The following is a 16,472-nucleotide window of genomic DNA, read 5'->3' as shown; positions in this document are numbered from 1 at the left end:
ACTGGATCATTGTGGACACTGACTTTGTCTAGGGAGGACTCAATGGACTAAATGTTCTTTCAAATATGGGAGAAAAAAGGGATCTCAAAAAATTTGCCCGTGCTTGTTATTTACATTACCATTTAAAGATTTGCTAGTCGCTTTGTACTTTCATGCAAACATTAAAAACGCAATGGAATGATTCTAAGGCCAGATGTGTCCAGCATAGCAGTATCAGCAGCAATGACCACAGTCCAGTTGTCTCCAGCAGGCGTTGGACAGAGACAGCAGCCTGTCACTGAACCAGCTTCTCTGCCTGACCGTGGTGTCCTGTAGAGGCTGGTGGACATTGTTCATGATGCTCCAGATCCACATTTACAGTACAGATTGTGATCTTAGTTTTCTCAGCCTGATAATCTTCATCTTCTGCCCACTGTTAACAGCCCACTGGTGCTTTGCTAACTATGACGACCAGCTCTGGGCAGATTTAAACAAGCACCATGCTCCTCCCATTTCTTTCTTTAACTGAACTCCATGGGACGTTCAATGAGTTGGAAGTCTTTGTGTGGCCATCTCCAGGCTTATACTTCTCAATGATCTTTCCTCTGAGTTGCTCGAAGTGTTCTTTTGTCTTCGTGTTTTAATTCTGGCAGGAATACTGATGAACCAGAGACTGGACCTCCCAGAGTCACTTAAGACACATCAACTGCACTCAGGTTATCCCCATTTCACTATTTGTGACACCATTGGCACCAAAGGGCGTGAACACTTGTTTTACATTATATATTCTTCTTCTCTAACGTATGAGCTAACAGACATTCTGTTCGTAACGTTCAGATGTAATCTAAAAGGCAAAGAAATAATCGTGTTTACTAGGAACATCTCGAGTATAGTCGTTCAACCTTGGAGATCCACTTTCAGCTGAACAGACGCATAAATTAGTTTTCAGCCCCTGGTTTTCCATCCATGACCAACATATTGAATCAGCGTTAGAACAGCATTTTGGTGAGAGGAGATCACTCTTACTAGCTGGCTAATCAGCTGCGAGTACCAATGCATGGGAAGAGAACAGGAAGTTACAAAAGAAAGAATACAACAAAGTCAGGAGGGCACATATCTCCAGCTTCATTTAAATAATGAGGCTGGATGACACACGAACTTCAATGAAAACCGTTGAAACAAAGTGCTCCTCCTGAGTGAGCCTCCGACATCTTCAGAGATTTTCTGATCTTCTATGCAGACACAGACAGGATCCCCACGCCGAGTTCTCAGCGTGCCTTTCAGGTGGCTACTTCAGCCCGACAAAACTACGCACAATGCCGATTCTTAATGCTGCAAAACGCCTCGGCCGTTACACCGAAACGCTCAGATTCCAGTGCAGGCGTTTCGTTGCACCTCTGGGGATGAGCAACGGTTAAAGGGGAACTACTGTTTTTTTTACAACCTGGACCTTATTTCTGGCGTAAAATACGATGGTTTACTCATCCATATAACTTTGGTGTCATTTTTAGTCCTTCGGAAGATATTTAGCTCCAGCGGAGCGCCGCGTATATCCAATATTTTGTTAAGATACGCTAGTGCTATTCCCCGTTGAGTCTGGAGTTACCTGTTATCTATTCGCGGACGTGCAGCGGTTTGTTGTTCTTTGGCCAGCTGTTCCTCTCTCTGCCTCCACATCCTCCTTTCAACGAGCTCCTCATCCGTATACTCTGGCTCAAAGTGGCAAGGACGTCCATCATAAACAAAGTCATCGTCCACAACCTCAGAATCGGAAAAACATTCAGCCATGTTGCAAAAAACTAGCAGTAGCAAATTACAGGTAAAGAAGTCGACCGTTGCGGGTGCACGCGGCATTCAGAGATGACATCATCCAGGTCAGAGGTTAGTAGGTCAATCTACAGACCCCGGATGATGAAAGCAGGTAACTCTGGACTCAACGGGGAATAGCACTAGTGTATCATAACAAAATATTGGTGAAATGAATGAGTTTCACGGCAGATAATGCGTTATTTAGAGGCTGCGTTTCGGTGCCCCATTCACTCCCATTATATGGATATATGCGGATCAAAATATCGTCCGAATGACTCCAAATGACACCAAAATTATATGGGTGAGTAAACGGTTGTGCTTTATGCCAGAAATAAGGTTCAGGTTGTAAAAAAACAGTAGTTCCCCTTTAATAAGTCACAAATAATATGCAATTCTAAAAATTGGAAATTGTACATTAAGGGCAGAGCACTGAATGAGAGTGCGCATAAATCATTTAAATCTTCCTGGGTTGCAGCGTACTGCATTTAGATGTGCAGGCAGCGTTTGGATTAGAGCAGACGTCTTGCAGGAGCATTACAAATCAGCATTTTTATTACTTGTAAACAAGCAAGGGATAAAAACGCTGATTTCTTAACGTGGTCGGGCGGTCGGGCTCATTTTTACTCATAAAATGCGAACCCAAGCCTCACGTAATGATGCCTTATTATTCAAACAGGCCAGATACGGACATACATATTGGATGCACACACACACAAACTCGGGGCTAGACGGCGAGAAGTCAAGATACCGCACAGAGGACGCCACCCACGGCTAATTTCTCTCCGGGCTCCACTTCCCTGGAAACCGTCTCACGCCGTATGCGAGCAGTCGATATTTTACACTCAATATTTTCGAAAACGCTAAATTCTCAGAAGAATTCCAGCATGGAAAAAGTGCCTCAAGGTTGTTGAGGTATGCAGGGAAACATGGAAATGACGCTCGAAGAAAGAAGAGTCCGTGACAGTAAATAAAGAGGATATTTATTCATTTTTGCAAAGAATCGCAGCTCATGCAAGGATACAGCTCGTGTAAACAAAATCACTTGAAAATATGATATAAATGTGCACAGCTTTCCTCTTTCGTCGGTGTCAAACTCTGGAATGTACGGTACGTGGAAGAGAAGCCGCATTACAGGTATCACATCAAGAGTCGTCACACACAAACCCACCTACCCCCCTTCCCCCCCCCCCACCATACTGTTAAAGAGCCGCATGCTTTAAAGGAAGTTCGTTTGACGGCAGGCATCGACGTATTGCTCTTCAGGGTCAGATATAGAGTATTAACTTGGTCAAAGCGCTCCGGAGAGGTGCTCAGAATTTAACGTGGTCACCTGCGATCGAACCGATCCTGAAGAGGATTTACACGGACTTCTTTAAGACATTTGTGAAAGGAGATTCAAAAAGCAACAAGAAAGAAATGACGCAGATATGAAACGGTTGCAGAACAACTTGAATGTTGTGACTCTGGACTCAAAGTTGCGCCGAGGCCAGAGGGGGCTACACTCGGTGCTGCGCCGCCCCCAGTTTCTTAAAAGCGTCTCAGCACCAAGATAAGCTGCTCATCAGCACGAAGCACTCAGGGCTGCAGGCTGGAGCCTCATCCCACATTTTTTTTTTTTTTTTTATCAGTCCTGCTCCACGCTCTACTTTTTCAGTAGCCCCCCTGAAACCTCGCGAGCAGTGAAGAGAATCCACTTACTGGCATATGAACGGAACAATCGTCAGAGCAGCTGTAGTCCTGCGCTGCAGAATATGCTTGAGATAACAACGATGTATAGGAGCAAATGATATGTTCGGTTTGTGGACTCAGGATCAGAGCAGGAGTTGAAACTAGCCCCAAACATGGATCCAAGCGCAAGAGCAACATCTTTCCCAGAGGACATCTCACCGTTTAAAGAATACAAAGTGATTTATTTGATTTAAATTCATTTTCCAAGTGCCATAAAAAATAAAATAAAAATAAAAAATCCAGTTATTTAGCAAACATTTGTATTTGCTAGATAGGAATGAACGGAAAATACAGCGGAGGCCAGTTTTGTTGGAGTTGGGACAATTATAGCTGCTAAATATCCGCTAGAAATCTTGTCTTAGCTTCGCGGCTTAAAGGGGAACTACTGTTTTTTTACAACCTGGACCTTATTTTTGGCATAAAATACGATCGTTTACTCACCCATATAACTTTTGTGTAATTTGGAGTCGCTCAGGAGATATTTAGATCTGTGTATATCCATATAATGGGAGTGAATGGGGCACCGAAATACAGCCTCTAAATAACACATTATCTGCCGCGAAACTCGTTCATTTCACCAATATTTTGTTATGATACGCTAGTGCTATTCCCCGTTGAGTCCGGAGTTACCGGTTATCATCATCCGGGGTCTGTAGATTGACCTACAGACCCCGGATGATGTCTTCCGACCTAGATGATGTCATCTCTGAGCCCCGCGCTACTGCTATGGTTCGTCCACAACCTCAGAATAGGAAAAATATCCAGCCATGTTGGAAAAAACTAGCAGTGGCATACGAGTTTCGCGGTTATTGCGTTATTTAGAGGCTGCGTTTCGGTGCCCCATTCACTCCCACTATATGGATATACGCAGATCTAAATATCTCCTGAACGACTCCAAATGACACCAAAGTTATATGGGCGAGTAAATGATCGTATTTTATGCCAGAAATAAGGTCCAGGTTGTAAAATACAGCAGTTCCCCATTAATGTAGGTGATCGGGACTTGGGGATTCTCGATACCCAATTGTGACGATAAATGAAAACTTGGGGTCGACGAATGTTACGTGGATACGCCGCCCCAAATTTGCTGCCAGCGATTTTTTTTTTTGGACGCAGAGATAATCCAGTGAAAACTTGAAAGTTCTCATTTCAATCCATCTGATATTTATTGTATTTCTGCTTTCTCAGCTGGTGATACGGCTGAAGAGACATAGCAGACGCGCATCTATTTTTTTTCTTTCTCCAGTTTATGACTTAAAGGATGTCAGAAAGACTACACAGAGGGGCTTTAACCGCGTTCCTCCAACAGAGTTAAGTATTACGGGATTGCATTTCATTGTGCGTCCTTCCAGTTAGCTTAACTCGTGCAGATGGAATGTAGGAAGACACTCAGATGAGAAGACGTACGGACGCGTGGACAATGGTGACGAGACAGATGAGTGCCGTGCAGGCTCAAGCGTAATGCATCACAGAGCAGAGAAAGGGGTGGAGGAGGTAGAGTAGAACAGCGACAGGAATTAGGAGGGAACGTGGCCAGATTAAAAACCAGGGGAAAGTTGTCGAGATGATCGGAACGCGGCTTTCTTTGTGGAGGAGAGCGACCCCTCCTTTCTTTTTCTCTCTCTCGATTCAGATGGTTGCTTTGCACATTTGTTTTATATATTATAAATCTGGTTAAACTTCTGAGAACATTCCCAGCGGGTGAGACAGTGACAAAAATAGAAGAGACCAGCATAGAAGAGGCCCTATATTTGACTAGGCATGTCAGTAGATTTAAAAATATAGATATACAATATCATGCTGCAAATATTCCAGATCCCATTACAAACACTTTTTTTTTTTTGTTGTTTTTAAACAGGCACAGTAGTGTTACCCTGGATAGGAATGCTAGAAAACATATAAAAGACAAAAGAAAAGAGGAAGCGAGAGCTCTCTCTGCAGAGCTGCAGCGGTGTTGTGGTGTACTGCCAACAGGCGCCCGTGGAAGAAAGGAAAATCATTCAAATCCTAAGACGTTAAATCAAATCAAACATCTTACTTTTTTTTTTTTTTTAAATCAATCATTTGTGCATCATTTAAAAAAAAAAATAGATCGGACGTCAGGCAAAACAAGCGCCCCCCTGCTTTAAAGAAAGTCAGTAGTACTGTGCGGACCTCGTTCCTGAGGAGTTTGAGGAACGCCGGAGTGAACGGGAGAGGGCGGGAGCGGCAGAGTTGGGAAAATCCAGCGCAGTAGTTTTAAGTAAGGCCTCAGTTTTGTTTTTGTGTTGGCAAAATAAAAAATAAAAAGAAGAGAAACATATACATCTGGACTTAATTACACCTAGCTTGAGAAAAACAAAACAAACAAAAAAAAATTATATGTGCAAAATGTAAATCTTACAGATATGGGGAGAGTTTGTTTCTATAGATCACTGAAAATGGATTGTGCTCAGGGGTGGTTCATGTGATTCTCCACCCTCCTCTCTCCGTCCGACCGTTCGACTATCCGTCTGCAGCCGCCCCGTCCTGCTCTCCGGTTGGTTGACAGGCCCGGCGGCTGACCTCGAGGCTTGCTGACGGCTGGGTCGCGGGCCTCACGTCGAGTGGACGGCCCGCTTTAGCCTCTCTATCTCCATCTGCGAGGAACACAAAACACACCGCACAGTCTCAGTGAGGGGGTAAGACGGGTTTCAAACATTATGACCGTGAGGCTAAAGCACAAGCGGTTGGAGGCCTGGCATCTGTTCCCTAGAGGCAATACCTCAGCAAGTCAGGGCCATTCAAAAAGAACATCGTCATATTAGGTGCGCGGACGTAATGTTTCGGCTCATTAGTGTGCAGCACTGAAAAGGGGGAGCTCTGTTGCGTCTGCCGGAGAAGGTTGAGCTCTTGATTCAGGCGGCATCGGGATCCCCACTGTGAAGCACATTGGCGGAGGTATCCCGCTGTGGGATGTTTTCTTTTAGTGGCGGAGATTAGGAGAATTGGAATAACAATGAAGCTGGAGGAGAACCGAAGTCGAGCAGCGGACGTCTTTGTGTTCAGAGCGATCTTAGCTGCATAAAAAGCTTCTTACGACCGACGGGCTGGTTACGTCATCTTTGACTCTGAACCGTTAACGTAGATATAATTATTATGTATTTGATGGTTAAATGGCGTCTCAGAGAATTGAGGTTTGACAGTAGGGAACAGGTTTTTAGCATTTGTTGATGATTCAAAAATGTTTCAAATAAATACGGGGTCACTAGTGGCGAGAAAGCTCAAAACACAGCGGACTTTAACCATCCTGGTCTTTCAACCCAACAGCAAACACGTGAACGCAGAAATCTTTTCAGATTAGTGAAAAGAAGCTGAAACACCTTGACATCATGAGGACATCGTTATCTAGCATTCAACTGAATTCAAAGAATGAAAAGATGCCGCACGGACACAAAACAAACCCGAGAACCTTTTCTAAAGCTTACATTAGCAAACGCCGGCGGCGACGACCTAATCTTTAAAGGGACGACGGAAGAAACAAGCAAACATTCCCCCGACGGGGGAGGGGAGGGTTTAACGTAGAACAACACCAACTTTACGCACCGACATCAGTTTGCAGGGAAGTTGTATAACGGCTGTTTTATGTTCGCTGTGGCTTTGGAGGAGCTTTCTGAAGGCTGAGAAATGAAGCCTGACAATGTCATGAAGGTTATCCTGACTGCAGGGAATATCAGCGTTCAACAGATAATTGTCGTTATTTTAAAGACGGAAGGTCTAACCTCAAAAAGACCCTCAGGCGCAGAATCCGTACGTACGATTGCCGGCTTCATCAGGCCGTTGACTGATGACTTCATATCATCCAGACGTTGTTGACATTTACATGAACGTTCCCTTACGGACGTTCCGAGACTATTTTGAGGATGATATTTGGCATCTATCACGCATGAGCGGACCGTAGTCAGAGTTACGTTTAGTGTACGAGGCTCTTATGGAAAGTGGATTTGCCTGGTTTGCAGCTTGAAGGCGGAGCAGCGTTCTGATTTCAACAGTTCACTAGTGTTTTTAAGCACACTGTGTATTAAACACTACAACACTGTCGTCTTGTCACTGTGACAGCATTCAGTGTTTAAAAATGAGACTAATGTTATAACCATGGACCGTAAAAAAGAAATTGACGACACGTCTCCAGTTCCTCTGATTAGCCAAACCGATGCTGGTATCCCGGGGATATGGCCTTGCGAGTCTGAGCAGAATGTGGCCACGTTACTGATGACGTTTGATTAACACTGCGCTCTGCTCTACCTCCACCAGTTACAAAGAAATGTTGGATTACACGCCGTACTTGTGTTTTTCCTACTCTCATGGTCCTAAGGGACTACTTTGTGGAACGGTTGTCAATGGCAACTGCCAATCGTCGTGGCGTCACATCTTGTTCCTATAGCGTCAAAAGCTAAACAAAACAAAACTTCTTAGTGTATTTTAGTGTTCTAGTTTGACCCAAGTCCCGCCCACTAACATGGAGGGGGTGGAGCTTACATGACCTATACTGCAGCCAGCCACCAGGGGGAGCTCTACTTGCTTTGGCTTCACTTTTGAGGAAGCCAAATCTGTGGTTATGATTAATACATGAAGGTGAGTAGAAGTGGTAGACTTTATTCTAGGAGCCTGAGAAGGTACAATCGTAGTGAGTGGGTGGACGTAATGTCTTGATTTATGTAACATTTTTAACTGCTGTCAGATTAAGGTGCCAGCAGTAGTCGGAGCCTCGTTGGTAGATTTGTACCCAACTGAGCACATTGAATGTGCGGCGGAACACCTCGGTTAGAGAGATGACAGTGACTGGCTGTTCAGCTTAGCAAGCCAACACAATGAAAGAAACAGCAACTACTAGTTCAGAGGGTCCACACAGAATCGCATCCGAACATTAAATTGTTCTTTTGTTCAGCATCATCAATTCATTCTGTACAACGGTTAGTGGTGGTTTATGGCTTCCTAGCTAGTCCTAGCTCTTTTGGTTTCTCCATTTCAATACAGATACCTGCTGGTATGAAGAGGCGAACATACGTACTAGCTGGCCTCTAGCTGTTGTTCAAGTGCAACTTTTCTTGGCCCAAACACAAGTGAGCCCACAGCTGGTATTTATTTGTTGCCTTCCAATTCTGTGTGGGCCTCAATGTTCTGTGTCTAAACCAGACATAAAAGACAGCTGGACGAAGCGGTGGAGGCTGAAGAATCTGGTGCTTTTTGGCACTTTGGACTATTACTTTTAATGACCACTCCGTTTAAAGGGGCTATTATAGGAAACCTATTACCTCAGTTTATTACAAATAGTGATGAGGTACAACACGAACAGAGAGATTTCTGTCTGGCTGTGCTGGTCAGTATTCTTCTTACTGATTTGAAACGGTGGCCGGGTCTAATATGTGCATCGAGGTAGACACATCTAAACCGCAATGACCCTCATGGCGATGTTGGCTTGTGTTGCCAGGTCAATCAAACAGTACTTGTGAGGAAATACTAAAGACTTTTGTCTCTTTGGTTATTATCATGTCAGTATTTATGATTTAAATGCTCGATGTGACAGTTTTTAGAGATTTGTTCAGTGCAGATGCAAGAAAAGACCCCCAACTTTGGTTTATGTACCAGCATTGATATTGTAGATAAAGACGCTTGCTGAATAACTATGAACAGTTTGACATTTTGAGAAATACACTCTGTTTTCTTGATATGAGGATTAGATATGAGGATAGGAGGATTGCTGCAGCTTTCAGGCATGCATGCTAACTAGGACCAGTTAAACTTATCCAAGTATGAAGGCAGGAAACAGCTGAACAGGAGGGATATACTGTGTTTCTTGGTGAGCGATAGAGGAGCTGGTAGGTTAACCGAGCTCAGCAAACTGTGTTCCTGTTTAGTCCCTTACTACATAAACTCTTCCTCTGTTGGCAGAACGTCATATTTAGGTCTTTAGGTCACTATCATACCTCAAAGCTCAAAGCACTGGCCAAGTCTTACAGTTGCATATGCTCAATTTTCCAGTCCCATACTATACTGAATGATGACAGACACTTTTTTCATAGGAACTATGAGCATTAAGATACACAGGCTTGACAAATGAGGAGCATATTTCAATGTAAGGGAAAAGAATAACACGTCAATAGACTGAAGGTGAAGGTATCAAGGGATAAAGAAAGCTCTCCAGTCCTGAGTTACTATAAACGTGACGGCAATTGCTTTTTTTTCATTATCCATTTCTTTGTCTGCTCCGTCCATCTCTTCCTGTGCATCTGTAGAAGATGAAGTTAGCTGCAGGGGGTTTCAGCTAATCTGCAGCCTTCTTTGTGTGTGTGGACTCTGTATGCTTGGGTTTCTCTGCAGGGGCTCCCTCCTCCTGTGATGTTATTTATTTTGGTGCCACGCTGCAAGAGGTTGAAAAGGCCGCGCTGGGCCGCGCCTGCCGTTCCATTGGAAAAATCAAACAGCGGGTCGACAGCGCATGACACGTCGACTCGGCAGGGGCAAGGAGGATGAAGCTGTTCGCTGCACTGAGGGAGACTCTGGAGGGACTGCTAAGGTGACGGCAGCCACGCGACTAATGATTGCGAAGCGGAGACAGACTTTGGAAAAATGGCAGCTTGTTTATAGTGCATTTACAAAAAAATCATAAAATAAGTAATAAAATGCCTTGTGTGAAACAAATATTAAATATGCACTGATGTATTACCACTGCAGGGACCTGCTACTGACTGGCAGTCTTACGTCTTCAACACATGACACTCAACACAAATCAGACAGTGTGTGTCTAGCTGTTGAGATCTGGATGATCAAATGCTCAAGTTTCCTGAGTATTTTAAAGATGGAACCGTCGCAACGGAGACTCTGACAGAACAGAGTGAGGCAGCAGTGGCCAAAACATCAACATCTCTGGGTTACTCTCAAAGGAAACTCTGTTGACGTTACACATTGAAGTGTGAATAAAGTGTTAGTGCTGCAAAATCGTCTGGGTCTGAATTCCCCCAAGTGATGTCCCTTCAGTTGGTGTTAGCAGAATCTGAAGTCGCAACTTGAGTGAGGGTGTCAGACTCTGATAAAGATTAACAAAGTAAGTGTGCAATAAAACCCAAGAATTCAATGCTAAACTGAGGAGCTACTCTTTTAAGTGCCAAGATGCTGGACCCAACAGTTCCCACGATACAACTTAAAAGTCCTTCAGATTATAACTTTTTGACATTTTTACTGTCAAGCCTTAGAAGCAGAGTCAGGATTTGGAGTACTTCCAATGTGCCTTACATTTATAAAAACTTCCAAGAAACTTCTTTTAAACAACATTTGAAATAGCGTATGGAGACTCTGGAAACACGTTGGGCTAACACAGCTGTTCCATACGCTGCGTCTACCTGCCGCTTCTCCAAAATCTCTGGAAGCCCAAAGCTGAGCGACTGAACACGCAACCCTGACTCGGAATTTGAAACAAGCCGATAGAGCTGCTCGTGATAATTTTAATTGCAAAACTTGTGGTGTGTGGTGTGACCCCATTAACCCCTCTGGTGGCTTAATTAGTTGCTTATTAATTTAATTTATGAAGCGATTAGAAAAAAAAAAGGTGGTAGCCAATAAATGCAGCCAGTTTGAGACGTTTTTTTTCAGTGTCATTTATAATGAAAATGCTTTGTTTGTTTATTGTTGTTTTTTTTGGCTTAAACGAATATGTGCATGTGGAGATGGACGCGGGGAGACGGAAATAATCTACTGTTGGGATTAAACAGCAGTCTTGGACCGCAAGGGCACAAAGCAAAAATTTTGCCCAGAGCACATTATGTCTCTGAGCAAGATATCAACATGGTTAACAGATTTAATTCAATAGGGATTGAGGTCCTGTATATGTATTTTAAAGTCATGTTCACGATGCATAACCAAAGCTGATCCCTTAAAGACGTGATAAGAAGAGGGACGGGTCAAGTGTAACCATTTAGGTACGCTACACAGCGTCACAGGGAGTAGCTAGCCAGCTAAGCTATAGTCTTCTACAGTTCACCGTCAGCTGGCTGCCCAGTCCAGAGTCTCTACTGTACGCACCTGTGTCTTAAGCACTGAGCTACTCAAGCGCATGCCTGTCAGTTCGTTCCACTGTTCATGTGTGAATAAAAAAAGATCAATATTTGTCTAAACTAATGGGAGTAATGAATGTAGACAGCTGAGCATTTGATTCTGTAGTGATCAATACTACCTGCAGCGCCACACGCTTTTTCCTTTCTTCATCCAGCTCCCCTCGAAGCTCCGCTATCTCTTTCCTGGAAATAAGACACACGGACGCAGCCATTCGTAACATTTTCCAATTCAAAGTTTAAATGCAGTGTGTAAATTCTTTGCAGCGTATGGATGGCAAATGTTTCCTTGAATTTACTAACACACACCGTGAGCTAAAACTCTTACGGCTTACGCTACTCAACAGAATGTATTGTTATTGCAGCCAGAATTGCAATACGTAATTGTTCCAATTTGCCTTGAATAAAGGGGAACATTATGAATTAGTCTAATAAATAATGGTCTTCGTGACAAGCTTCTCTCTGGAATGAGGAGAAATTGCGGCTGGAAAACTGCTTCAGGCAACAGAAACACTATAGACTAATTCAGGGAGACTGTGCTGACTATTGTGTGCACCATTGTTTATCATACCTTAAATCCATTCACTGTGCCACTGTCAAAATAAATATAAACTATGCCATCAAATTTCCTAGGACAGATTCAATTTTCCATTTCTGCTCCCAACATATTTAAAGGGGAACTACTGTTTTTTTACAACCTGGACCTTATTTCTGCCATAAAATACGATCGTATACTCACCCATATAACTTTGGTGTCATTTGGAGTCGTTCGGGAGATATTTAGATCTGTGTATATCCATATAGTGGGAGTGACTGGGGCACCAAAACGCAGCCTCGAAATAATGCATTATCTGCCGCGAATAGAGCTATTCCACGCCGAGTCATCTCTGGCCACCGCACGCACCCGCGGCAGTCGGCTTGTTTGCCTGCAATTTGCTATTGCTCTTTCTTTGCAACATGGCTGAATATTTTTTTCAGATTCTGAGGTTGTGGATGAAACATAGCAGTAGCAAACTACAGGTAAACAAACCAACCGTCACGGGTGCGCGCAGTGCCCAGAGATGACTCACCGGGGAATAGCACTAGCGTATCATAACAAAATATTGGTGAAATGAACGAGTTTCGCGGCAGATAATGCGTTATTTAGAGGCTGCGTTTCAGTGCCCCATTCACTCCCACTATATGGATCTACACAGATCTAAATATCTTCCAATTGACTACAAATGACACAAAAGTTATATGGGTGAGTGAACGATCGTATTTTATGCCAGAAATAAGGTCCAGGTTGTAAAAAAAAAAAAAAAAAAAAAAAACAGTAGTTCCCCTTTAAATCCTGTTCTTAAGCACATCCAGTTTTATTACATTTGCTGGGCCTTGAGCAGCTCCACAGACAGCAGCAGCTCCTTCATCTGGCTCCTGAGCTCAACCAGCTGGGAGCTCGGCTCTTCGGGCTCGAGCCGGGCCTTGCCGCCCTGAGAGACGCTGGCGTCTGAGATGGGGACCACTGCAGGGGTGGGCTTGGTCTCGGCAGGCTTGTGGAACGACGGCGACTGGGTTAAGGTGCTTGCGGTAGGCTGTAAAGATACAAAACAGAAGGGACAAATTCAGGGCAGAGGATGAGACTGACGGAGATCTTCCGTGGTCAGCATTCGTTCTGAAGACATTCGGTTCACTTATCGGCTGACTGAAGGCTAGATCATTTTCACTGTCAAATGATTTCTTGTAACACATTGATCAGAATATAAGGGATTCAACATAAATCAAAGTCCAAATGATTATAACTGACTTACAATTTATAATGCAAGTTGTTGTTTTTTTTCTGAGAGAAAACACCACAAAGGTGTTCAGCTCTGTAATTTAAGCCACACATGCACTTACCCATTTGCACCACTGAACCTTCACATATGCATTTGAACAGGCAATGAAGGGCACTGCATCTCTACTGCATGGTTCTCTATGCAGCTGTCCACACAGTGCTGTTGTTGTTGTTGTTGTTGACGCAGTCTGTTCATCGTCTAATCAACACTTTATTTTTAGCTTTTCTTTGAAAATGATCTACAGATAGAAAACGACAGCAAATATCCACTTTCAATAAAGCTCTTGATTCCACAGTTGCTGTTAAGGCTACAGAGGAGAACGTCTGTCTCCCTCTTCTGGCGCTAATTAAACAAGTTGATGCATACGTGGGTGTAAACCTGCAGTCTGTCATTGCCTTCTCTTTTTTCAGCGTCTCCTAGGTTATTTCTCTCTTCCTGAAGACCAGCGATGGTGAATTCACAGAACCCAGGTTCCATTAATAACTCCCATTTCTCCACCACACTTCCAGTTGCTGTAGGCTACTCTGACTCCACTGCTAATCTGGCGCAGACTTATTTGCTACTAGTTGAAGTAGAAGGCGTGACCAGATTTAAAACACTAGTATACTATGAAATGCAAAGAGATTTACCAGATTTACATTTCTCAAAATGTTATTAAGGAGTTTAGAGACGATGCAGCCTATGGGACATTCACGATACTCACAGTCCTACATGTGCCGTGTATTGAAATAGGTATGGGTAACAAAACCAGCCTGATTGTTCTCTCTCTATGTGCAGTCAACACTTTGCTATTACGTAACGCTGCCTAGCCATAGAGTACGGATGCACCCTGTCAAAACACTGGCACAATAAAGGAGCTTTTCTAGACAAAGGGCTGTGGATTTTGGATTTTGTCCCCATCTGTTATGTTGGAGTTTAGTCATGAAAGGATCTCCTCCAGTCAGTATAGAGAGGAGAACTATTTACAGTCACCAGTAACTACCTCAACGTACAGTTGTGTGGAAAAACAAGCATTTAAAACATAGTTTAACAAGCAAGCTCTTAATCCTAAGAGTGGTAATTAGGGCTGCCACAATTAATCTATTGATGATATTTGCGATTAATCGCTCAATTATTTAGTTTCGATTAATCTATCAATATTTTTTCTTAATCTAGCAATTTTTTCACATCCTCTTATTCATCTATCATTTTTTTCCACTATTTTCTGAGCAGTCGATCGCTACATACTTAACAGATCATCCCCCATTCTTTTATCTGAACACAACTGTGACATATTTTTATGCGATATCTTTGGTCCGAACATTTATTTTCCACCACCGCCACAGTTAAAGCTTCTGTACAGATGTCTAGTGAATCAGTGGCTGGATCTAAATGGAAAATAATCCAGGATGAACGTACTGTGTAATCCAGGCAGAAAACCAAATACGCCAATGCTTATGTAAAAGAAATACAAATGACATCAATTGAACTCTTGAACTTTGTTGTAGCTGGTAGACCGTCTTTGTTGAAGAGCACTGTGCTACCGTGGGTGGTGGTTTCGTTTTTAGTCTGTCTGTACTTTACTAAAATGTCTGAATACTTTAAAAACAGTCGCATGGAGCATGTGTGTACACCCCTGCATTTATCACACCCTAAAAATACATCCATATCAAATGCCTTTGTTCTGTTTCATTACCTACGCTCCTGTTTCTTGCAGCGGCTGACTTCTGATGCACTAGTCAGGCGCATCTATGCAACATCCTTTAAAATAGTTTCATTCTGCCACAGCGGCACCAGTAATTCACACACAACAGGGAATTCAACGGTTATAACCTCGTCTCCCCCCCGCAGGCTCACACATGCTTTAACCTCACCCTCACCGGTGAAAATGTTACGAGGATCGCGGCCTTATTTTGAAACCTTAACAGGGTTAGGAGGAGGACACGGCGAGCCCGTGCTCTGTAATTTCACCTCTGGGAGTCCGAGGAGCCTGTGTTATGAGAGGCAGAAGGCCGGCTTTACTCCGGCTGCCCCGTGTGATTTAAAGACAAGCTAGTCTGAAGCCGTGTATCCTCCAGCTAAACAGCCAGGTGGAATTAGTCTTGGCCAACCGTGACCAATCCAGGCTGGATAACATCGATGGCAATTGATGAACTGATGAACTGGAAGATTGAACAGCAGGTGGTGGTCCTCCGTCTCTTTGTCTCTCTGCGCTTACTATGGTTACACTGCAGGGAAGTGTCTGGAAGGTGCCAATTAACTGACCTATGGAAGGTTGTTTGAGGACAAAAACCTGAGGTCTGTTGTGTTCTTAATATACACTCCCTTGGCAGTTCATTGGGTACACTAGTGGAAATGAAAGCATTCTAATACACTGCCTGGCTAAAATGAAATAAAAAAAGTCGCCACCACTATCCTTCCAGTTTTTAATAATGCGTTGGACAGTTCTTAACCCAGTTTTAGTAGTTTCTACAATCTCCTTAGATGTTTTCTCTGCTTGATGCATGCCAATGATTTGACCCTTCTCAAACAGACTAACATCTTTTCCACGACCACAGGATGTGTCTTTAGACATGGTTGTTGAAGAAATGAGAAGCTACTCATTGCATCAGTTGGGGTTAAATAACTTTTTGCCAGCTGAAAGATAATCACCCATGCAGTAATTATCCAGTAGGAGGCTCCTACCTGTTTGCTTAGTTAAATCCAGGTGGAAACTCTTTGGGGGAAACTCTGGGGGCCAGGCAGTGTACAACAGTCCTGCAATACGTCTTACGGAGCCGGTGGATGGAGACACAATTTGTCAGGTTCACCCCCAACCAACCCTTGAATCTAGAGTTTCTGCTGCCAGTTCTTCTTTGTACAGTCCTTTCTCTACCCTACTGCCACTAGCTGACACTATCTTATAGAGAGTTATCTTCACACACAGGTGCTAGAACATACATGCTGGTTAGGAACAGGCAGTATGAGGCAAAGCCACAGACAGTCTTTGATGCAGATTGTTCTTTGATTTGGGTTTGTTGTGACTGGGCCTGGAGGTGCGGATAAAGGCGGATGACTATCAATTTCTACATGTTGCTGTTTCTAAAAGAAAGTG

The 16,472-nt window shown here is 43.5% G+C and overlaps 1 protein-coding gene across 2 annotated transcripts in view; it reads right to left on the bottom strand.

Moving 5' to 3' along the window:
* Positions 1 to 2,746: 2,746 nt before the first annotated feature.
* cd2ap (CD2-associated protein) overlaps positions 2,747 to 16,472 on the bottom strand; it is a 75,309-nt gene continuing 61,583 nt past the window's right edge. For both annotated transcript variants that reach the window (XM_084559799.1, XM_084559798.1), the window contains 3 exons: positions 12,945 to 13,156; positions 11,705 to 11,768; positions 2,747 to 6,134 (listed from right to left, as the gene is read on the bottom strand). In XM_084559799.1, the coding sequence (XP_084415925.1) occupies positions 6,093 to 6,134; positions 11,705 to 11,768; positions 12,945 to 13,156 (318 nt within the window). In that variant the 3' untranslated portion in view covers positions 2,747 to 6,092. The remainder of the gene's footprint in view (positions 6,135 to 11,704; positions 11,769 to 12,944; positions 13,157 to 16,472) is intronic.

Source organism: Chelon labrosus, assembly GCF_963514085.1.
Source record: "Chelon labrosus genome assembly, chromosome: 14".
Taxonomy (NCBI): Eukaryota; Metazoa; Chordata; class Actinopteri; order Mugiliformes; family Mugilidae; genus Chelon; species Chelon labrosus.
This window is presented reverse-complemented; position numbering and strand designations above follow the sequence as displayed.